The sequence below is a fragment of the Hemiscyllium ocellatum genome, chromosome 31 (assembly GCF_020745735.1).
Source record: "Hemiscyllium ocellatum isolate sHemOce1 chromosome 31, sHemOce1.pat.X.cur, whole genome shotgun sequence".
NCBI classification, from domain to species: domain Eukaryota; kingdom Metazoa; phylum Chordata; class Chondrichthyes; order Orectolobiformes; family Hemiscylliidae; genus Hemiscyllium; species Hemiscyllium ocellatum.
This window is the reverse complement of record NC_083431.1, coordinates 14,371,142-14,395,076: the sequence shown is the minus strand read 5'-3', so window position 1 is coordinate 14,395,076 and position 23,935 is coordinate 14,371,142. Positions and strand designations below refer to the sequence as shown.

The following is a 23,935-nucleotide window of genomic DNA, read 5'->3' as shown; positions in this document are numbered from 1 at the left end:
ACAACATGTTTTTGCCCTGATTCTACCTGGATTTTATACTAACTGCAAGCAAGCAGTGTTCACCCAAACCAGCAGAGACTTTGGGCCAGGCAAGATCGGTGTTAAGAGTAGTGTTTAGAGAAAGGCACTATTGAGTATCTCCATTGCCTGAACATTTTTGCTGTACGATATAAATACACCTTACAATCAGTCAATTAAGCTACCTGACTTTTGTCAGGCATTACAGGTGCAGAATGACATGTTCATTCTAAATAATAGCCCTTATAATCGAAAAATATTAACTGACTGAAGCATTTTGTGATATTTTGGCTATGTAATAATTTGTATATCTACTTCTGTATGTATTTATTTTCAGTTACACTGGGTTTCCTATTGATTTTGTCTTTGAAAAAGTGTTTGGTCTGCACACAGTACCATTCAACAGAAACAAAGCCAAAATAGGGGTGACAGTAACATAGAAATTGAACATGTCTTTATACCCACTTACCAGCTATTTTTGCCCCAAATGTGTATTAACAGTCATGTTTTTATATATTATTAATAAAATAACAAATTCCAGCAGAGCATCGGGCTATTCAAAACACCATGCTAGTACTAATGCTTCTATTTCCGCTGCAAAAAAACAGTACTTATTCGAATCATAGAGCACACAATGTGGCCATTTTGCTCATTGGTCCTCTATTGGATCTTTAAAATATCTACATAGTTGTACTACTTTCCTGCTCTTTTCCTGGAATGTGAACATAGCCCATTAGAAGGGACTAATTTTAGTTAGTTGACAAAGAATGTGGACCAAGTGGATTTTTATTAGATGAGGTTGTCTACAGTATGGAAACAGACCCTTCAGCCCAACAAGTCCACACCGACCCTCAAAAGAGTAACCCACCCAGACCCATTCTCCTACCCTATATTTACGCCTGACTAATGCACCTAACACTATGGGCAGTTTAGCATGGCCAATTCACCTGAACTGCACATCTTTTGGATTGTGGGAGGAAATCAGAGAACTCAGAGGAAACCTACGCAGACACTGGGAGAATGTGCAAACTCCACACAGACAATCGCCCAAAGCTGGAATTGAACCCGGGTCCCTGGTGCTGTGAGGCAGCAGTGCTAACCACTTAGCCACAGTGCCACCCTTGATCTAAGTTTGGTAAGTGAGCAATGATCTTCAAAAGAAAGAGTTTTGAGTACAGACTAGTCATAATGTCGCAACGGGGAAAAAAGGACACCCAAGGCTAGACTCCCTGGATGACTAGAGATATGGTTATTGAAATGAAACACAGAAAAGATGCTTAACAATTAATATTCAGTTCATAATTCCAAGTTGAGCACAGAAATTTAGGGGAAAAACAGAAAATGGGAGGGGAGCACGTAGGCTGTATGAAAATCGATTAATGGCAACATAAAGGGGAAACCCAAAGTATTTTTTTGTCCATAAACAATAAAAGAGTAGTCAAAAGTTGAATGAGACCAATTAGACACAGAAAATAATTCCCGTGGCTGAGGTATGAAATGAGTACTTTGCATTTGATTTCTTTTTCTTCAAGAAAATTACTGCCAATTTCAGAGCGAAGAGAGAAATTGAACAGAATAAAAAATAAAAGGAATCTTAACATTTGGTAGCACTCAAAGGGCAGGTATTGAGATCATTACTCAGATGTTCGGTAGCTAGGGAGGATGTTTGCAAATTGGTGGTAATGTCTGAATTCTACTTAATTCCACCCATTAACAACTGTAGAAAGACATGTATATCTGAAGAACCGATGTGTGGTTTGAGGCTGAAAGGCTTTTGGGATAAGTTGTAAGCTAGGAGGTATCTATTCAAAAAACAAGTTAAACCTCAACAGCATTGGGATCATAATCCCTGTTAGTGTTTTTGTGTGGGATAAAGGAAAATTAGCAAGGGATGAGCACTAGTACTTAAATGTCAAAAAGAGGATTAAGGTACATGAAGTGAAAGTACTGAAATGTACTAGTGAAAGGAACCATGTTAGACAGGATTTGATATAAAAGAACTTTGAGCAATACAAAGACACGTTTGCAATATCTGTAGCTAAAAGATGTGAAAAACATTTGTGAGCTATAAGCACAAGTGACAATGTGGAAAGGTGTTGTATTGGCAACATCCACTGGCTTATAAATAGTGAGGACTGGATACTTAATATTTAAGGATATAAATTGCTCAAAAAAAAGGATAGGGAAGGAGAAAAGAATCGTCAGGGCAGCAGGACTGAGCATTAGCTTCCCCTTAAAAAGTACTGATATGAAATACTGATTCAGCACTCTAACATTGCCCTGCATCTCTAAGCTCTTTATCCCCAGTCAGACGCCTGCATTTCTTACTCCCCACTTATCATTTCTTGTTATGATAACATATTCTGTTCATTCTGTCTTCGAGCCTTATTTTCTTCCTCTTTTTCCTGTCAACCGAGGCATCGTGGTGTTGAAAAGAGAGCTTTCATAGGCATTGACAGTTTCCACATTTGAGAAGACTTTAATTGTGCAACATACTATTGAATACTATAGTTATTTCATGCCTATACATTGTCATAACTGATGTTTCTTCAAATCTCTCAAGTTCATCATTTTCTGAAAGGCTTTTGTGTTGGTTGTCTGAAAATATTGCTGATTGTGTCACATCTTAAGAATGCAAAAAGCAGCAGATGTGGTGATGTTCCCTAGTGTATTGTCATCTAATAGGAAGAAGCAGCTAGCTATACCAAGAATATTTTTCAGCTGCTGAGGGACTGCATAATTCTAATCTTTTTTGTGTCTGGCTCCTCACAATAATAAAAAAAAAAATTTATTACCTGTATCATATTCAGTAATGGAGAATCTGTATTTTTGAAAAGCGAATTTTGACATTTCTAATGCTGTCTTTATTCTCATGCCTCCCAAATGCAGCGTCAATGTAATGCACTGAAAATTGTGAAAGGGACTCGCTGTTAAAATATCAATATTCTTTTTTAATATCTTGTTACACTTTCATGTTGCATCAGGAAGCATTTCTGTCCTGTTCACAGGTCCCAGGTGCTATAGAAACTGCATTTGCTTAGATTGAGTAAGTTCCGTAGCACCAGAATGGTGTTGTAAACAAGTTGAGTACTTTTGAGGCCATGTGGAAGCTATTCACTACCTGCTGAAGATTCATCTGAAGACCTGGAGTGAATCCAGTTTCACATCTTTGAAGAGAATTTGTCAAATCATATCAATTGACTTTTGGGAGAAAGATCTGTCGTAAACTATGACTGATGACAAGAAAGTCAGTCTCAGTTTTAAAATCTCCACTTGATCTTGAATCAACAAGCAATTTGTGGAAAACAAATCTAATTTTCTACTATGCTATTATGTGAGTAAGTGTTTATCTAATTTCACTTCTGAAATCTCTGGCTCTTGACCAAATTCTTGATCCCAAACTCCCCAACTAATGGAAATTATGTTTCTCTACCTGCTTCTCTTAATTGAATCAAATCACCTCTTAACGTTTTAAATTTTGAAGAATATATCTCTAATTTTCGTAATCTGCTCAGAATTTATCTGCTGAATCTATGCTGCATCCTTGCAGGTTTGCCCTCCAGGTGTGGTCTGACCAGGGCTTTATGACTTTTATACTCTGGTTCTTGTCTTCTCGAAATAACAGACAGAGATAGATAGATTCTTGTTAGCCAGGAAAATCAAAGACAAAGATAATGGGAAATTCAAAGCACAAACTGATCAACCATGATCTTATTGAATGGTGGAGTAGGCCTAAGGGGCAGAATGATTTATTTCTGCTTCCATTTGGTGTGTTCATTGCGTTCAGCACTATCAATTTCTCTTGAGCCTAAATATTATCTGTATCCACTATACATCCCCCCATAGCTTGGGGTAGTCTTCGTGAATGCATAAGTAACCAAGTAAATGCAAAACATTTTTACTGTTTTCTGTAGATGAAATGAGCAACTTATTCTTCCACAGCCTGTTTGTATCAGTCATGGGTAGTGATTTGCTTTTTGGTGATATGCATATAGTCTCTGGAGGCGGTAACAACACTTTGTTTACTGAGCTGCCACTGATGTCACAACCATTAGCAATTTCATTGAATGCATTCTAAAAGCAAACATTACACAGATTTCCTGAAAATAGATGACACAAGAGAAACAAAGTAATGTAACTTAATACTTAGTGACAATGCTTTAGCCTTATGCTTTATTACCACTTCAGAAAATGAACATTTTACAAAGAAGATTGATGTGTCAATTTTAGATTCAAGCATGAATTTAAGGACATCATTTTACAGAAACAAGAGACTGAATAGAACGATGTTAGTTCTAATGCATTAATTCAACTTTACAATTTTCAACACCTTCAATGTTTGATCAATTTATACACCCAGCCAGTAAATCTTTAAGAAATGGTAGATAACAGGATACAAATATAGCATTTCCATTTTTAACACTGACTTGAATTATTTCCATTAATTGTTAGCAATACTTAAAATATCGTTGTTGATTTTCACAATTAACTTTTACAATGCTATCTCTAATTTAAATAACGGTTGCTGCTTTTGGTAGAATGGATCTTTTGTCTTGCCCTTCTCAAATGTCAAGAATAAAAACATGTGTTGTAGCCCTCTGGTGGTCAGAGCTTTAATTTAGTGCTTTTCTGTGAAGACCAAGTGTTGTTGGAATTATTTATTGGAATCCTCTGACACAGAAATGAAAACTTTACCCAGATGCCAATGGTTGTGCCAAGTTTCAAACAGGGATATACAGCACTCAAAAGAAAAGTCAATATGTATCTGCTAGCCTTTATGACAGCACGTTTGATTTTAATTCTGATTTTGTCATTAGTCTGGTTGCAACCAATGGAAGATCTAGTCAGAGTTAACTCTGAGGGTGTTGAAATAGAACTGGTCATATTAAATGCTATACCTGGTTAATAATAACATAAACAGATTGCTGAAGAAAGTAAACTAGTTTCACTCTTCACCTACCTGAAAGGGTCTAATAAAACTTTTACAGAAACAAAGGAAACAGGGAATGCAACAAGTATACCAATAAAAACGAAGTGATTAAAACCAAATCACACATCAATCCATGAATTTACGAAAAATCAGGACAAGTACATCAATCTTGCAGAAGTATTTCAACAGCCAAAATTTTGAACCTGACATCTGATTGTTTAGACATTGTTACCACTGGACACAATCAATACGTGTTGAGTAAGTCCGATGCAAATGCTGCTTTGAGTCACCTGCTTTAAGTTGAGTCCCATGTCAGAATTAGATACAGTGTCACGTCTCATGGAACCAGCAATTTCCATGGTGTTAAATTATAATTGCTAGCAAAGTGTGTTCAGGAAGAAAACTTTACTACAGTTTAAGAAAAAAAATCAAAGTAACTGTTCATCATTACTTTTGTGAATAGTGCACCCGAGCTATTTAATCAACTAGAGGCAAATTGTATGCTGTGCCTTGACGTTTGTTGATTAAGTGATATATGTTTGAGATGTTCTCAATATTTATTGAGAATTTTTTATGAATTAAACATATGACCAGACTGCATCCTATTGTGATACAACGCAACCATGCTACAACTTTCTGTGTACCCTCCCCTGCCCCAAAGAGTGCAGGTTCTGTTATTTATGCGTGCAATTATGTCTCTCAAAATATTTCAAGGCAGGCTCATATAATGAATTGCTTATAGTTTTTTCAACCAGGTTCAATAAAATCATTTATTCCCCCTTTCCCAGTTGAGAAAGCTATCAAATCTTTGCTGGTGACAGCTATATTAGTGTGACTATCTCACATCTGTGCAAATCTTCTACATTCTGCCCCCTTCTGTTTTTACTTTCCCCTGATGGACTGGCCAAACTGAAGAACTCATGATGTGAAATAAACTTACACCTACCATTTGGGTCTTGTGTAATGATGCAAATTTGCAGTAGTACAGTCCACACAAAATTGTGGGACGAATTAGAAATAAATTTCCAAATGCTGCTGAATTAGCGGTTTTGAGTCCACAACTGGACTTTGGCAGTTGGCTTCAATATCCAACCTAGATGGAAAAATCACCCCAGGTAGTTATCCCTGGCAAATGTTGTATAAGTGTGTTTAAATGTATACATTTGTATCTTGAATGAGGACTGATCAGACATTCCCATTCAATAATCTTGTTGACTAAGAGCATGCAAGAAATTAACACTGATGGGGAAGATAGCAGTACTTCAAGGAGAGAATCTAATTTAGAAAGTGTTTTCACAGTTCATGTCCACTAACTTGAGCCTCAGTTCAAAATGGATTTCTGTTAGGGAATTGGAATAGTTTTCAGATTAGAACCAGCTGAATACTTAAGCAAACTTTTGTGACTGATTAAGCATTTGGCTTCTTCAAAATTTTTTATTGTGTGAATCTCTTGCATGCTCTTTGTGCATCTGTGAACACTTTATAAGCTATTTAATGGATTTCCACCAAGCTCGATCAGCAATTTTCATGTCATCAGCTCCTGCATTGTTGTGATCTGTGTCGAAGAAACAGTAATCCAACTAAACATTTATTGAATATTAATTCTCTTGTCCTGCTCATTATTGAAGTATTACTTTATATTTTTAACAAGTTACATACAGTTAGGTTTGCGTGTTCCAATTCTTGATTACTTTGGACAATAATTATTGAAAACTAAGCAAATAATGTAGCATTTTCCTTTTGACAATTGACTTTCTTTTGGTAAATGGACTGTCTGAGGTCAGCATTAGGATTTCCATATCCTACCCCACCACCCTCCATGCTTTGAGTTTATCCAGGAAGTTACTGAGTCGTGCAGACCCGAGTAGTCCTGATCCCCAATCTGTTCTGACTTCTTGATATTGAGTTGAGGGAGTTGTGCTCTTAGTCTTAACGGTCCCAGTGTTGGGGAAAGGAATGTGAACTAAGATACCTCCCCTTCATTGCAATATTAACAGTCAAATAACATGCACCTCCCAGGTTTATGGATAGCTAATGGTCACTTGATAGAACTACTGAGTGATTCTTATCCTCAGTGGGACAGACTAACATTTGGCATGAGAGGACCGAACTTTGCATTAAAAAAACTATGCAGTGAACTGGCTCAAAAACCTGGATAGGTTGGATTCCAGAATGAAACTTGGCCTGATTGTGTTTTGTTTTCATTATTGGTTAAAGTGATAATTAGTCACTGAAATATACTTGCACAATGTTACAGATGTTCTTTATAACAAGAAATGACTTTATTATGTCAAGCTTTTATTAAAGAAAGATTATATTGGACAGTTTGAAAGATATTAACACAAACAGCAAAACCAACTTTCAAAGTATTTCCCAATACTGTCCTTTTATAGATACTCTGTTCCAGAGAAACATCACTTTTTTTCTCCGTGGTTTTAATTTTTACTTAACTGACTCTTCCTGGTTTCTTTTCCTTGGACTGCTGGCATTGTTTTACAATTATTTTCCAGGTTGGCTGGCATGAACTTTTCACAATTCTGAAGGTCATACTTCTCCATTCCAACAATTTGAAGACTCTGTACAAATTCTCCTGGCTAGGATGTTCCATGAACTAACATACTTCAGCTGTTGACTGGTTCTTTGAGCAAGAACTTGATTCTCCTATTGGAGAAAACCTGTCCCCTCTGAAGTGAACTTCTGATTCTTCTGAACTAAGTTGAAATCAGAAGTTAAATTCGTGGCCTGTGGTCCGTTTGTAATCTCAGCTATAATCTTCCATCCGTTAATACCTCACATGTCCAGTCAGGCTCTTGACTGAAGTCAGATGCATATTAGACATGACGCATTTAGATCACTGATCCAAATTATTTTCTGAACTTATAAGGAATTTACTCATAGAACTGATCAAAATCCACCTGCTTGTATTGCTGGCATTTGGATTTAAAGTTTTATAAATATATGGTAAACCTTTTATCAAAATGTCTTTTGCTGCTTGTGGGAGCCGATTATGTGCAAATTGGCTACCACACTTCTCCCATTACAATAGTAACAGCACTCCAAAAAGAACTTTATTGGGTTGTAAGGGGCTTAGGATGTCCCAAAGGTTGTGAAAGGCTTATATGGTACCGTTTTTTTTTAATTTTTAGTATTAAGGCTTCTTTCCAAGTCATTTCATTTTTCTCTTGTTTATTTTGGAACATTTGATAACCAAGCTCAATTCTTACACAGCCCAGATTTTGCCGTCAAAACAATGGAGATTATTGGCTTTGCATTATTTCCAAGTAAATGGAACATTAACATCAGGCAAACAGTAAATATACCTTTTAGACATGAATAGCCAACAATTGCTGCCTGAGTTGCACACATTACTTTTGCAACATGGTGTCTCACCATTGAAATGCAATAAGGAACATTTAAGTTGCTGCATTTGTACAGTAGCTTGCTACAGAAAATTGAACGCTGTCATTTCAAGTGTAAAGCCCTCTTTTAAAGGTGTGACAAGTGTTACTACTGTCTTATTAATTTTTACAAGTATGGCATCTCATTCCTTAGCTATCAATTTGTAGAGTCATAGAGCTGTACAGCATGGAAACAGACCATTCTGTCCAACTCGTCTATGCCGACCAGATATCCTAAATAAGTCTAGTGCCATTTGCCAACATTTGGCCCATATCTCTTTAAACTCTTCCTATTCAAGTACCCATCCAAATGCCTTTTAAATGCTGCAATTGTACCAGCCTCCACCACTTCCTTTGGCAGCCCATTCCATACACTCATCATCCTCTGCATGTCTATAAACCACCGCCAAACCCTAAATAGATCAGCAAGCTACCCAGTCATCAGGATACATGGACCTCAACAGTGCACAACTCTGTCTGGTAACCACTGCAAGATGTGTCAGAATGTTGACATGGATACCATTTACACATGGGAACTCCACCCAGCATATATGCGGCAGGTACTCATGTGACTCAGCCAAACATCATCTACCTCATAATCTGCAGGCAAGGATGCCCCGAGGCATCGTACATTAGCAAGACCAAGTAGACACTGTGACAACAGATGAATGGACACCATGTAACTATCACCAGGCAACGGTGTTCCCTCCCAGTCGGGGAATACTTCATTGTCAGGGACATTCGGTCTCGGATCTTCAGGTGACCATCCTTCTAGGCTGACTTCGGGATATGCGACAACACAGAACAGTCAAGCAGAGGCCGACAGCCAAGTTCAGTGCCCATGGGGTTGGCCTCAACTGATAATCCATTGTTGATTGTCAGAAAAACACATCTCCTTCATAATACCTTTTAGGAAAAATTGCCACGCTTACCTGTTCTGGCCTGCATGTGACTCCAGACCCATAGCAATGCGGCTGACTCTTAAACTGCCCTGTGGGTAATTAGGGATGGGCAATAAATGCTGGTCTAACTCATGGCAGCTTCATCCTGTGAATGAATAAAAAGAAAAAAGATTGGAAAAATGAAAGTCAACTGGCCAGGGTTTGGGCCAAGATCAATTCTGGGGTGTCTGTCCTATGAATGTGAAAGGGGTTATTGGGCACTAATGCTGTAGTAGGTATGCTGGGAAAGACAACTGTGGGGATTTGATCCAGCATTTTGGGGTGCAAGGAGACAATAATTGTAAAGGGTGAAAATTCAACAGATAAATGTTAGAAACAGTAGTTTATTGGAGGATGTGGTTTACAGTGGAGGGAGTAGCTGGTTCATTGACAATCACTTTCACCCTGACTTCAGCAGGGGGCATGACTAAGCTAGAGATTTTAGAAATATTGAGAACAATGTGTAAAAGCAAGTCTGATTGATGTTAAATGCCTGTTACACCAAATTCTGGCTTGTATGGTTAAACATGTCTTGAACTGGGAAACATTCAGAGGCACCAGAAAGCTCCTTTCTACTTGGTTGCTAGAACTGCATTTTGTTTTTATTGTTTCAATATGAAGTGGTAATTTTGAGATTTGTAAGGAGCTGCAATATCTTTATAACCAAACCCTCTCCTTATTGCCTCAGTCCCCTCCTTCCAAGAAAAGAAAGCTGGAGAAACCCCGGAAACCCATCACTTTCACAGTGTTAGAATCTACAATCAAGGCACTAAAGAATAAAGTTACAAGTTCAGACTCGGAACCTAAAGAAGACATTGAAGTGGTAACTGCAGGAATAGAGAAAATTCTAACTGAGCTGAAGGTAAATATCAGATTCTCTCTTGACAGTTAAATAAAAAATGTTTTTGTTGCCAAACGAGATTAAGTTATGTGCTTTGGAGACACCGGGAGTTGCTGTGCAGAAATGTAGGTTTCTCGAAGAAGGAGATGAGCTAAACACAAAACAAAAAGCGCCTGTTATACACAAAATAATTGGTGATGATGCATGAAACTTATAACAAACTGAAAATAACGTTATGAAGAAACTTGACTTTCAGGCAAGACTTTATAACAAAGTAAGGAAGGTTACTTTGAAATAGCAAAGGAGTTAGAGGGAGTGGGGCATGCAGTGGTCTGGAGGTAATGACATGGGACGAGTAATCCAGGACAAGTAACCAACATTGAGCTCTCCAATTTCAAATAACCTTCTTTACCATACCTCGACTCCCTTTCCAGCCCCTTTCCCCTTCCATTCCTCTGACCGATCCTTCCTTCCAACTACCAACCAGATTAATTCCTCCCATCGACCACCAGGCCGTACCCTCTACCACTGTTTACCTATCACTATCTCACCTCCTCACTTCTCCACCTCCTGATGCTGCCTGGCTTGCAGTGTTCTTTCAGCCTCCTGCTTATCTACTCTGAAGTGACCTAGCAACTCACTCAGGACAATTAGAGACAGTTAATAAATGCTGACCCAGTCAGCAATGCCTGCATCCCATAAATATGTTTTTGAAATAAAAACACACACACAATGGTACCTAATTGTTTTAGCACAGGAAATTGGAGTATAATGATGTGTCTACTTTCAGATCTCAATAATGGAAAATCTGCAATGACAGTACAACAAATTGCAAAATATTCTTCCAATAGTTATGACAAGCCTTGCTAACATCTTTCCCTCACTATTTCCCAAGAAGCTATCAGTTGAGGTTTGTAATGACCCCAGAGTTGCCCTGATTAAGATCGGTTCATTCAGCATACCCCTTTCTCTTGAGCTCTTCTATGCTATAGAGTCAATAAAATGCAAAAGGAGGCCATTTGGCCCATTGAGTCCATATCAGTAAAATAATCCAAGGAGCCCCGCATTTTTCTTGTTGAATGTAACCCTTCTCAAGTGTATTTTTCCTAAGTGTTTATACAATTTTCTTCTGAAATCTTTGTTAGTTTCTGCTTCTATCATCCTGGTAGGCAAGATTTATAGAAGTAAAATACACCTTTCCATAAGCATGCATCCAGCTGTTAACTGCATGACAAACTGGAATAAAAGCTTGAATCTTTTCCCTGTATGGAAACTTCAGATGTTCAATAAGGGAGATGGACTGTATCTCTTCTGACACCCAATTTGCTTCATGCATGTGGCATTGTTCGATACTTTATACTATACTACTAAGCTTCCTAGAGTTGGTTCTATACTTCACCATATGATATATTTATCCAAGTAACTATTAGTGGAACGACCATTCCAAATTTTAAGCAGATTTGAGTTGATTAATTAACTAGAGCATCATTGCAAGTTTAGTGGCACAGTGGTAGCATTTCTGTCTCTGTACAGAAAACAGCTTCAAGACCTGCCTCAGGACTTGTGGCCATGGAAAATGTCATAACCCAGTTCAATGGTTTGATTATGGTCCTGCAATTCCTTTCGCTAAGCCAGTATCAGGCAGTAAAACTGAAGAATCTCCGAATCAGTCAGAACCCTGTGAAAGCTGTCGTGCAACATTTTAAAAGACTTGGCATTCAGGTTCAACAAAGAACTGGATTGTGTTCAAAGAAATCTGAAACAAACAAATTATTGGAGAAACACCACATCTGGCAGAATCTGTGGAGAGAAAGCGAAGTTAATGTTGCAGGCTCAGTGACCATTCAGGACCCAAACTGTTGACTCTGCTTTCTCTCCACAGATACTGCCAAACTTGCTGAGTTTCTCCAGCAATTTCTGTTTTTGTTCGGCATTCAACTTCTTGCCTTGAGCATTACATTCATTGCACCTAGCAACAGCAAGAGGCATTATTTAATAAAGCATCACTGTCATAAGCCATTTACTTAGGTATTGTTAGAATCTGGAACCATAGTACATGGGAAGGATTTTCAATCCCTGACATTTGCTTGGAGTTGAAAGATTTCTGGTGCAGTGCGTATCAACTTGAATTGGATAGGATGTGAGTGCTTATCAGCATGTAGGAATTATCTGTTTGAAGAGGATTGCTTTTTCCTGCTTAATCAGAAATGTGTCCGCCTACTTTGTAAAGTAGCCAATATAGCTCAAGTCTATTAACTTCAGAATCTTACACTAATCCATTCATTTTTATTATATTCTCAGTGATGCAGTTCCTGTAAATATTGACTTAATTCTGCATAGTCCTCTCCTGAGTTCTAGCTTCGTGCCTGTAATGGTATTTTGGGAATATAATTTATTTTTGTTTTCTGTGAATGCTAAAATCTGCCCTTTGTTACAATATAGCTCATAGAAGTGCCTTGCAGAGACCCTACGGTATCCTTTGTTCAGATGTAGAAAACCTCTATAGAGACCCCAACTGGTTGTATGAGCATAAAACACTCACTAATTCAGATCCAGGACAACAGACCCAATCTGTGTCTCATTTATCATATAGCAGGTGTCCCAGATAATCTATTTATGCTAAGGTTAATTACAGGTTAATTGCTCAGACTGAGGGAAATTTTCAGATTAACCTGAAGCTGGAAATTTCCAAGCACCTGGCCATCTTCAGATTTACCTCTTTAACAATGATAGCCCCAGGGCCTTTATAGGCCATTTCCTCAAAGTACTTGAATAGTGATCTTAAAGGAACAGGCCAGATCAACAGTGATATATTCCAGGAGCACTCCAAATTGAGGATGCAGTCAGTAATATCATGGGTAATCGTGTACAGTCATCTCTTGATTGAAATCCTGTAAGTTAAATTACCTGCTGTTTCAAAATATCTAGTTTAAATATCCTACCATTCTTGCAAAAACAAAGAACGGTGGATGCTGAAAATTTGAAATAAAAACAAAATATATGGTAGAAACTCAGCAGCTCTCGCAGCATTTGTCGTGGGAAAAAAACAGTTAATGTTTTGAGTTCAGTGACCTTTTGTCATAACCTGCTGAGTTTCTCCTGCACTTTCTATTCGTTTGCTGATTTGATAACTCAAAACTTTTAAAACGCAAAACAGTTTTGGCAGAGTTTACTGGATTATTTAGCTGCAAAAGATTGGCTCGCTATATCGAATCTACTTCATTTGTTCATGCCACACTTGAGGCTGGATCTCTATTATGTTTAGAAACCTTTTCTCACTGCTGGAAGCAAACAAAATTATAGAAAAGGGGCTAAATATCTGGGAACCAGAATGATGAATTCAACTTTTGTTTTACAGCACTATTCATTTGTCTCCCCAGGTACTTTACAAACGTGTGCCCTGTGGGAAAGGTGAAGTAAGTTTATTTCTAACAGCCATTCAGAATTCATGGATCCACATTCGGCGAAAGAAACGGGATAGAGTGAGGCAACTTCGAGAGCTCCCCAGAGCTGAGTCAAACATGTTGAAATCTACAGAAGCAGACCAGACAACTGAAAAGCAATGCAGCAGTGCTAACATTGGTTCTGCCAGCGCTGAGGAAAAGTCCAATGTTAGCAATGCTGCAGAAAGCAATGCTGAAACAGGAAAAGCTGCAGTCGAAGCTGAAGAGGAGCTCCCCATAAATGGGGGTAATAGTTCGTTGAATAAGTTCCATGTAGATCAAGAAAATAACATGGAATCTCAAAATAATAATATGGAAACTGAAGAAAAAAATAACCAGTGTGAAACTAGTTTTGTTGACTGTAAAACTGATGATACAATTGAGCATGAAATAACCTGTTCCACCATGGCAAACACAGAGGAAGAAACTCCTCAAGAGAGTGAGGCATGCTTTTTGCTCAAGTGTTTAATGAATGTGAAGAAGGATGGAAAGAATTCCCGTGTAGAAATGCACTGGGTTGAAGGACAGAATAGGGACTTAATGAACCAACTCTCCACCTATCTGCGAAACCAGATTTTCAAACTAGTGGTTAGTTAAAAGAATGCTTTCATGTTTTCACCATGCAAATTTTTATTTTGCAAGTTTTAAATAAATTCCCAGGTTTCAAAATTATTTCTAATCATATTTACTTGTTTTCATTTGATTTTACAGAATTTGGAGAATGGTGTTTGCATATATTTTCCAGTGACACATGCATGTACCACCACTGTCTTTCATCCAGTGTTCTATCAAAAACAAAGAAATATTTGTCTCCTCTGATCACATAAACAGACCAATAAACCCCCATGGTTTTATTTTAATCCATCAGAAAGTTCAGTCGCAGGTGTTTGTTCAAGTTTCTGATACCCAGTCAAAGAGGTATTTGCACTAACAAAAACAAAGTACATATCCCAGTGACAATCAATTGAATAAATGTTGCTTACATTTTAGGTAAAACAGGTAATTATGTATGGGGAAACGATTTGATCCATCTTAGTATGATCATCCAGAAGTAATCTAAAGTTATCCTTATTATTAGCACCCAATTTGCTCTCAAATTATTCTTATTTTTACTTGCTGTCTCTGTTCTCTTTTGGAGTTCATTCCATACATTGAATGCTATTGATCACCTTTGTTGAGGTCTTACGTGGCTCTTTAATATTTTTGAACCAAAGTTTCCAAGTTTTCTTTTCTTTATGAAGCTTGTTATCTTTTGTATACCTCTGTACATTCATATGACAGTTGCAAACCTATAGAATGTTCCTCCTATTGAATACTATCCAGAGGCATTTTACAATATGAACAAGATAGGTCAATGCCAAGCAGAAATGAGAGAGAAAGGCTATGTGAAAAAGACATTGAATGGATTCAAAAGGACCATGTTTGCAAAGTGTAGTACTGGATTTGGCTGTTGTCTTGTCCATGTTAATAAATGCTTGTTATATTGGGTCACACATGAACAGGTGTTGTTTGGATGAGGTACTAAAGAGTTATTAGAAATCAGTCTTTGAGGCTAGCAGGAAGTGAGCATCTTGTGGGAAAACAGGCAACATTTCTTGATAGAATAAAAATGTCCTCCCCAAGATCCAAATATGTCTGAACCGATATACTTGCGCTGGACAAATAAGGGAAGGGAATACATGATGAACAATAGGACCCTGGGAAGCACCAAAGATCAGCAGGAACTTGGTGTCCAAGTACACAAGTCACTTAAGGTATCAGTATAGGTGGATAAAGTGGTTAAGAGGTTACATAGCATATATGCCTTTATTCGTTGAGGCATAGAGTTTGAGCAGGGAATTTATAAAATGTTAGGAACTGTATAAAATGTTTGTCAGGCCATAGCTAGAGTATTGTGTGCAGTTCTGAAATCCATGTGCAGAGGAAATTTTACCAGGATATTGCTCAAGCTGGAGAGTTTGTTATGAAGAGAGATTGGACAGATTGTGATTGTTTTCCTGAGAATAGAGGGGATTGAGATTTATAAAATTGAGGGGCATAGATAGTATGGCCAGGGTGAAACTTTTCCCATTGATGGAGTGATCATTGACCATGGGCATCGACTTAAGGTAAGAGGCAGAAGGTTTAGGGGAGATGAGTGGAATAACATTTTCACCTAGAGAGTGGTGGGAATCTGGAACTCTCTGCCTGTAAAAGTATGAGAGGGTAGAAACCCTTTTAACATTTAAGAAATATTTAGATGTTCACTTGTGATGCCAAGGCATACAATACTATGGGCCAAGTGCTGAAAAATGGGAATAGAATAGTTAGGTAGTTGTTTTTCAGTGCTGTGGATCTCTATGATTCATTAGCCAATTTCATTTCACTCCATATGAATCAAGAACTAGCTAAAGAGGCTTGTTACTGAAAATGCTTTTGGCTCTAACAACATTCCAGCATAGTACCGAAGATTTGTTCCAAAGATTGTAGCACCAATGGCCAAACTGTTCCAGTGCAGTTACAACATTAGCATCTATCAAGTCATGTGGAAAATTGCTCTGTTGTATCCTGTCCATAAAAAGCAAGACAAATTCAACCTGGTTAATTTCCACCCTATCAATCTACTTTCGCTCATTAGTAAAGTGATGGAAGGGGTAATCAAGCACAACTTGCTTAGCAAAAGCTTGCTCAGTGACACAGCTTGGATTCCACCAGGGCATTCAGCTTCTGATCTCATCACAGCATTAGTTCAACAAAGAGCTGAACTCCAGAAATGAGATAAGAGTAACAGTCTTTGACATCAAGGCTGCATTTGATCGAGTGTGGCATCAATGGGTCCTAGCAAAATTTCACTAAATAGACATATGGGCTGGGTGGAGTTATACCTATCACAACGCAAAATGGTTGTGAATGTTAGAAGTCAGTCATTTTAGCTCCGAAACATCTCTACAGTAGTTCATCAGTCTAGTATCAAGGCCCATCCATCTTCAGCGATCTTCACTTTATTCAAGTTCAAAAGTGGGGATGTTCTGATGATTGCACAATGTTCCCAACCTCTCAGACACTGAAGTAGTCCCTATCCAAATGCAGCAAGAGCTGAACAATATCCAGGTTTGAACGAGAAAGTGACATTCATGTCATACAAGTGGCAGACAATGGTAATCTCCAGGGAGAAAGTGAGGACTGCAGATGCTGGAGATCAGAGTTAAGAGTGTGACGCTGGAAAAGCACAGCATAATCAACGTTTCGGGCATAAGCCCTTCATCAGGAATAGGCTTGTGGGCCAGGGGGCTGAGAGATGAGAATAGGTTCCCTACAGTTTGGAAACAGGCCCTTCGGTCCATAAACCCTCTGAAGAGTAGCCCACCCAGACCCATTTCCCTCTGACTAATACACCTAATATGAATGGGCAGTTTAGCATTGACAGTTCATCTGACCTGCACAACTTTGGACTGTGGGAGGAAACCTGCTCAGACATGGGGAAAATGTGCAAACTCCACATGGACAGTTGCCCGAGACTGGAATCGAACCTGGGTCCCTGGCTTTATGAGGCAGCAGTGCTAACCACTGAGCCACCGTGCCACCCCACGGTCCCTTAAACCACACAGAATCAATGTGGATTTCACCAATTTACTAATTTCTCCTCCCCCTACATTATTCCAGTCCCAAGTCTCCAACTTGGCACTGCCATCCTGACCTTTACATCATCTTTCCCATCTATCTGCTCTACCCTCCTCTCTGACCTATCACCTTCTACCCTGCCTTCATCTACCTATTGCATTCTTGGCTACCTTTGCCCCAAACAACCCTGCTCACATTTATCTCTCTGCTCCCCCAGCCCACAGTCCTATTCCTGATGAAGGGCTTATGCCCGAAACATTGATTCTCCTGCTCCTCAGATGCTGCCTGATCTGTGCTTTTCCAGTGGCACACTCTCAACAATGATTATCTCCAACAATTGTTGAATTCCCTTCTATCAACATCCTGAAAGTTATAATTGACCATAAATGGAACAGGACAAGTCATATAAATACAGTGGCTATAAGAGCCAGTTACAGGCTAGGAGTCTGACAGTGAGTAGCTTGCCTCCTGACTCCCCAAGACCTATCCACCTTCTACAAGATAGAAACGAGTGTGGTGGAATGCTCCCCAGTTGCCTGGATACTGTTCCAATAGCATTAAAGAAGCCTTGTTGCCATTGAGGACAAAGCAGCACACATGATTGGCACCATATCCGCATTCATTTATTCCTTTTGTTTGACAAAGTAACAGCAGTGTGTACCATCTACAAGATGCATTGCAGAAATTCACCAAAGTTCCTTAGAAAGCACCTTCCAAACCCAGGACAATGGCATCTAAAATGACAAGGTAGCAGATTCATGGAAAGACCACCACCTGCAAGCTCCTTTTCAATCCACGCACTATCCAGACTTGGAAATACATTGCCACTGGGTATTATTGGGTCAAAATCCTGGAACTCCTTCCCAAACAGCATAATGGGTCTACCTACATCAAATGGAGTGTTGCAGTTCAGAAGCTCACCATCACCTTCTCACGGGCATTTAGTGATGATCAATAAATGCTGGTCCAGCAGCAAAGCCCAAATCCCATTCATGATTTTTAAATTTTGTGCTGATTTCTAACTTAACAAATGTTTATAAAAGGTGTACATTTTGCAGTATTCTTTGTGAATGATTTCTCTACGAATGTGAATTTAATATTCCCCTTCATGTCTCATTTTTTAAAGTTAAATTGGCTAAAAAGAAGCAGTGCCTGGGAATTTATTTGCAAACTGAAAATGCAATGAGCCCTCAACACACCAGCTGTAGAAATGGTTTTCTGCGTATTGTGGAACGTAACCAAGGTACAACCTTTTGGCTATAAAATTGAACCTTTGTTCTTTCTTCATGAATTTATATTTGGCAAACTTCTTAGAATATTTATATTTTATATAGCACTTATTATAACCTCACAATTCCGTGTCAGTGAAGTACTTTGATATTATAGTCATAGTTGTATTGTAGAAAATACAGCAGTTGGTTTGTGCACATCAAGATCCCATCAACAGTATGGTAATTGCACTTTTTATGATCTTTGAAGGCTAGATATTAGCCAGGACTGGTGTGACTTCCTTGCTCCACTTTGGAATAAAGAATGTATGAGATGTTTTATATCTACCTGAGAATGCAAATATGGTCTCACTTTGTCAAATCCAAACAATGGTCCTCCAACAATGCAACCGTCCTTGAGTATTGTACTGGAATCAGTGAAGGTTTGTATGCACAAAACCTGGAATACAAGTTGTATGCATTCTGACTGACAGTCATCAGACTTTGTTAGTTTGACTCAGAGGCAAGAATGCCAAAACAGCATTTAATTTTTTATTCTTGAAAGATCTGAGAAAGAACCAAGAGACTAAACTATAGACTTCAGTAATGTTAGGGACTGATAATTTTGTTCATGTTTGCTCTTTTGTTTTGAACTGTTTCTTGCATTTGACAATTTTATGGCATATAATTATTGAATGTTTTTTAATATCAAAATAAAAACAATTGACATTTCTGCATTATTAGCCAGTTAAGCCATAATAATTCCACAATAAAATCCAGGCATCATATTAAATTTACTAGCAATAGTACCACCAATCTCTTTTTTGTAGTTGTGTCGATCAAATTGATATACTATATGCTCATCCAGTATTGCTTTCTGGCAGTTTTCTCTACCATCATATGCGTGTATGTATATGTCTGTTTTTAAGAAGATTTAGGACAACCTATTAATTATGTGGTGGAGCATTCAAGCATATGCACTTATGGTCTCCAGTGAACAGATTTTCCTGCTTTTCATCCAAGTCACCAAACTTTGAAAAGTCAAGGGCTGTATTTTGAGGGAGAAAGGGAAAAGAACTAGCAAAAATAGCTAGCCTGCTTTATAAAGGCCATTCGTGATCTGTTGGTTGGCCTCAAAGTAAAAATTAATGCCTTTTGGAGCAAAGTTTAGAGCACACACTTACCCAGCACTCTTTGCTGATAGGAACGAAATCATGCAATATGGGAAGCCAGTTGAAATGGATCTAAACTGAGAGAATAAAGATTTGCAATACTGCATCTTTGCAAAAGACTAAAATTTGTAACCTCTTTCCATTGCTTTATGCCGTGCTAATCAAAACAGGTGGAAGGATTCATCTTTGATTGAGTAACATGGGAAATATAAATGTCTGCAGTTCAGAGTTGATATTGGATCTCTTAGTAAATATATGAAATAAATGGATAGGTAGCTTGGGCTTTCAATCCAATTTCCTGTTCAGAAAATTTGCAATGTATCAAACCTTAATCTGAACAAAGAAAGCTTAATAACCCAAAATAAAGGGCAATTAACTAAATAAATCCCTTGCATCGTAGGATATCAATGCGAATTATTTTTTAAGTTGGAACTTGGCCAAGTTGTGTAATATTCCAAGATCAATTAAACTCTCCCAAGCTTAAGTGAAATACAAAAGGAGTGTCAAAATCTTTTGATGGTATGTTGTACTGCTCGATTGTGCATGTTCTACAGTCTGTATTTCAATTGATGCTTCTGAAGTGGTGCATATCCAGGAAAATAATTGATTTTTTTTATTGTATACAAATGTAACACGTTTCAATATATACTTATCAGTCGAGGTAGCTTATGACCAATTCCAATACCTGAAAGATTTTAACTTTTATAAACCCTGTACAGTGTGTTTTCTGAATATAGCTTTGCAAATGTTCTGTAGATGCTCACATTTCATTGTCAGCAGTGTTACATACCAATATCCCATAGTTGGTGGACATTTTTTTTTGTTTGGTGCTAGGTAGGGAGATCGCACTTCTCAAATGTAGAGCACTGTTCTGAGGTAATACAGAGATGCAGTACCTCCACGACGAGCATGGTGTTCCTTGACTATAGGCTGCATGGTGTGATGGAAAAGCACAATTCCCCATAAAGAGAATGTGTCAACAGACGCTTTGGTCACACTATCCTGATCGCACACGGTAACACTCAAATCCAGAATAGTTTGTCAAGACTTAGGGGCTAACTGGTCAAGGGGCAGGGATGATGAGTGATGTGCTTCAAAATCACTACCACTTCCACTAGTGCCTGACATTTAGAGGAAGACTAACACATAAATTTGTGTTTATCTCTCAATGGTCTTTTTACTGTTAGATATTAGCTGTCTTAATTTCTTAAATGGCATTCAGCCACAAACAATGATGACATAATCAGTTAATCTGTTCAGTTGGTACAGGCCGTTCTGCAATAACATATGTTTCGTTAATGCAAATTCACTGTAACGTGATTGATGAACTGGGGGTGCTGTTTCTAAAGCGTGAACTTTTAAAATGTGTGTTGGCTGTAACACAATTACATCGCCAACACTTTAAGTGCTCTTTCTAAAGCACTATTTTTCTATAATGTGAGGTTGCACAAGAACACAGCCATCATGTTACAGAAGAACTACCTGTGTGGGGAAGGTGGAATGGTGGTTGGTTGGTGGTTAAAAGAGTAATATAGACCAGAGCATTTGCAGAGCTTCTTAAAGTTCTTTCCTACACATTTTCCTAACCTTTCTATCAGGCCTAGAACATGCAGCATTACATTATCAACAATCCCCTGACATGTACCAGAAACACATGGGACCTTTTCCCACCTGTTTGAGGAGGAAGATGGATCCTTTGGTTAACATTGTATCCTCAAGATGATAGCTCTGTTGATGCAGTGGTCCCTCCATTCCCTGGAGTGAAGGCTTATACTTCCTGTTGCTGCTGAACCATTTGCTGAAATATGCATTTTTAATATCAGTTTGTCAAGTGCACTTTGACACAAAGTGCCTTCAGTATCCAGAAAAATAAAACCCAAAAGTGAAACAATCTCTTGTTGAATGCATTGTGTTGATAGAGTGAGGAATCTGTTTGAAGGTAGTGGTTTAAATGGCCGTATTGCTGAATAATTGATATCTCGAATGTGGAAAATCTCGACTGACCAGTGTCTTTATATTCAATGTTTACTGTGATAATGGCAGTATGGGTCCACAGTTGTAACTGTGTGCAACTTTGAGCTCCATGATACAGCAGGGATTTTGAGACACTAACGTGTAATCCATCAGATGGCACGCAGTGTACAATCAGACAAATATGGAGACATTTAAGAATTGATTTTTAATTAGAACAGACGGGATTGAGGTGCTTTGAAATTGAGGGAATGGGCAGAATATTTATAATTAGATAGTTTCTGATGCTTGAGGGGTATGCAATAAAGGAGCACAGATTTAAAATTAAATCAAGAAAAGGTAGAACATAAAGCAGGCCAGACAAGTCAGATACATAGAGAGTTGTACCATTCTGAAGACTGTCAGAGTTGAAGAATTTATTGGTCAATTGGTTGAAAAAGAGGAGTGAAGAGAAATGACAACCAATAAGCGGTTAATGCTATCTCAAAGTCAAATACTGTGGTTGCTGAAGATCTGAACTAAAAACAAATTACTCAAGAAACTCATCCAGTCTGGTAACATCTGTGGAGAGAGAATCGTGCCTCCTGTTTGTTGGTGTTGATATTTTGACACTGCAATGAAAACCCTCTGCAGGAATAAAAGTAGTGACCAGTGTTGGTGGTGCATTAAATGGCCTGGAATTTGTGATAGTAATGATTAAGCTGTCAGCATTCACCATCATTACTCTTCTGAAACTGATGAGTTTTTTTCCTGAAACGTCCATTTTCCTGCTCCTCGGATGCTGCCTGACCTGCTGTGCTTTTCCAGCACTATTCTTGACTCTAATCTCCAGCATCTGCAGTACCCACTTTCGCATGAAACTGATAGCAGTCCACACAAAGGCAGTTAAATGTGGAAATGCAGAAGTTGCTGTTAGTGGCTCAGTGTTTACCCATAATGTGTTGGAAGCCCTTGAAAAATTAAACATGTTAAAATCACTGACCTTGCCTTGTTACGCTATTGTTTTCCAGTTAGAATTATTGATAAACGTACTTTTTTGAAAGAAGTCTAACTAAGTTTTTGATGCCATACAGTGCTATACTGAGTTCCCATCTGGCCTTGAGAAATGAATTTTGTATTTGTGGAAAGTTAAACTTCTCCATTAGGAATTTTTAAAACACCACATTCTTAAAATATCTTTAAGATTTTTTTCAACTTCCACCTTAATACTATCTATATTCGGTACTTCATAAGTGTAGGATATTTAGTACAAACTAATTGCTGGTTTGTGTTGCAACACATCTGGATATCCTCTTTATCTGGCACGAGATTAAAATCTAGTTTGTTAGCTCTTCGTGGGGCATTTTATTTTGAAGTTCAGTAGCAGACGCTGTCACTTTGCTGCTAACTGCAAAAGTCAGGCCACTGTTTGCATTGCTGTTGCTTTTTATAGTAATTCTCTTTTTTCCTGGAGACAGCAGTGTAGCCTCATTAGCTATGGTGCTACCAAACTCCAATAATTCCCATCTGTGTGAGGGAAAGGTGCAAACAGGAGAATCTTGAAGCAAACGCCATTGTCATCCTTTTCATTAGTGCAAATGAATTTGAATAGCATCTATTTTGCATGCATAGTATCTATCTTTGCAAGTAAAGTTTAATGCTTGGTGATTTGGGATTGACCATCAAGGTTGAAAGCTCTCCCTGTAGATTTGGCTCTCAGTCAAATCTTTGATAAATAAACTCCTCAGTTTGAGCCTTTGGGTTACAAAACAAAGTATCTCTGAACCTTGAACTATTGGGCTTTGAATGGATCTGGTAATCACTTAATGGTCAACAACCACTCGTCTTTGCATTGTGTTTCTGATAAACTGAGAAGCATCAGAAATATTTGCAGATGAATAACAAAAACAGAAGAGGAAAGGAGAATAATGGAAAGGCTGTGTGGGGATAAGGGGGTGCATATTGAAGGTACACAAACTAGAGAAGATTTTAAGGAATATTTTCAAAGTTGAGAGGAATTTAACAAGTAGTTATATCCAATTTTTGAGAAGACTTGTATTTCAGATTGTTGATGAGTCTGTAAGTTAGCTCACTGATCTTGAAGGTTTGTTTTCAGATGTTTCGTCACCATAGTTAGCGTCATCAGTGAGAGTCTCTGGTGAAGCGCTGGTGGTTATGCCCCACTTCTCTATTTATAGGTCTTGGTTAAATCCCTTATATCCCTTAACATTGTCCTGGTTAAAAGAAGTGCAGTTTCTCCAAGCTTTTCTCATAATTGAAACTCCTTGTTTCTGATATCATCCCAGGAAAGTTCTTCTGGACCCCCTTGATATGCTTACTATAAATGTTCAACTTTGGCTTCAGTACACTAACTGCAGCCTAATGAATGGTGTTCTCATTAAGCATTCCCTCTGCTTTTGTATTGGCTGTCTTA

General features: G+C 38.2%; 2 protein-coding genes across 4 annotated transcripts in view; both read left to right on the top strand.

Moving 5' to 3' along the window:
• The window catches only part of mettl16 (methyltransferase 16, N6-methyladenosine), a 138,004-nt gene extending 119,647 nt beyond the window's left edge, over nucleotides 1-18,357 (top strand). For 2 of the 3 annotated variants that reach the window (XM_060848211.1, XM_060848212.1), the window contains exons 9-11: nucleotides 9,976-10,149; nucleotides 13,509-14,159; nucleotides 18,298-18,357. In XM_060848211.1, the coding sequence (XP_060704194.1) occupies nucleotides 9,976-10,149; nucleotides 13,509-14,159; nucleotides 18,298-18,357 (885 nt within the window). Of the gene's footprint in view, nucleotides 1-9,975; nucleotides 10,150-13,508; nucleotides 14,244-18,297 lie in introns of those variants that run through there. The other variant, XM_060848213.1, reaches the window with a different exon arrangement.
• mnta (MAX network transcriptional repressor a) overlaps nucleotides 18,354-23,935 on the top strand; it is a 148,359-nt gene continuing 142,777 nt past the window's right edge. The window contains exon 1 of the mRNA XM_060848215.1: nucleotides 18,354-18,414. Coding sequence (XP_060704198.1) covers nucleotides 18,354-18,414 — 61 coding nt within the window. The remainder of the gene's footprint in view (nucleotides 18,415-23,935) is intronic.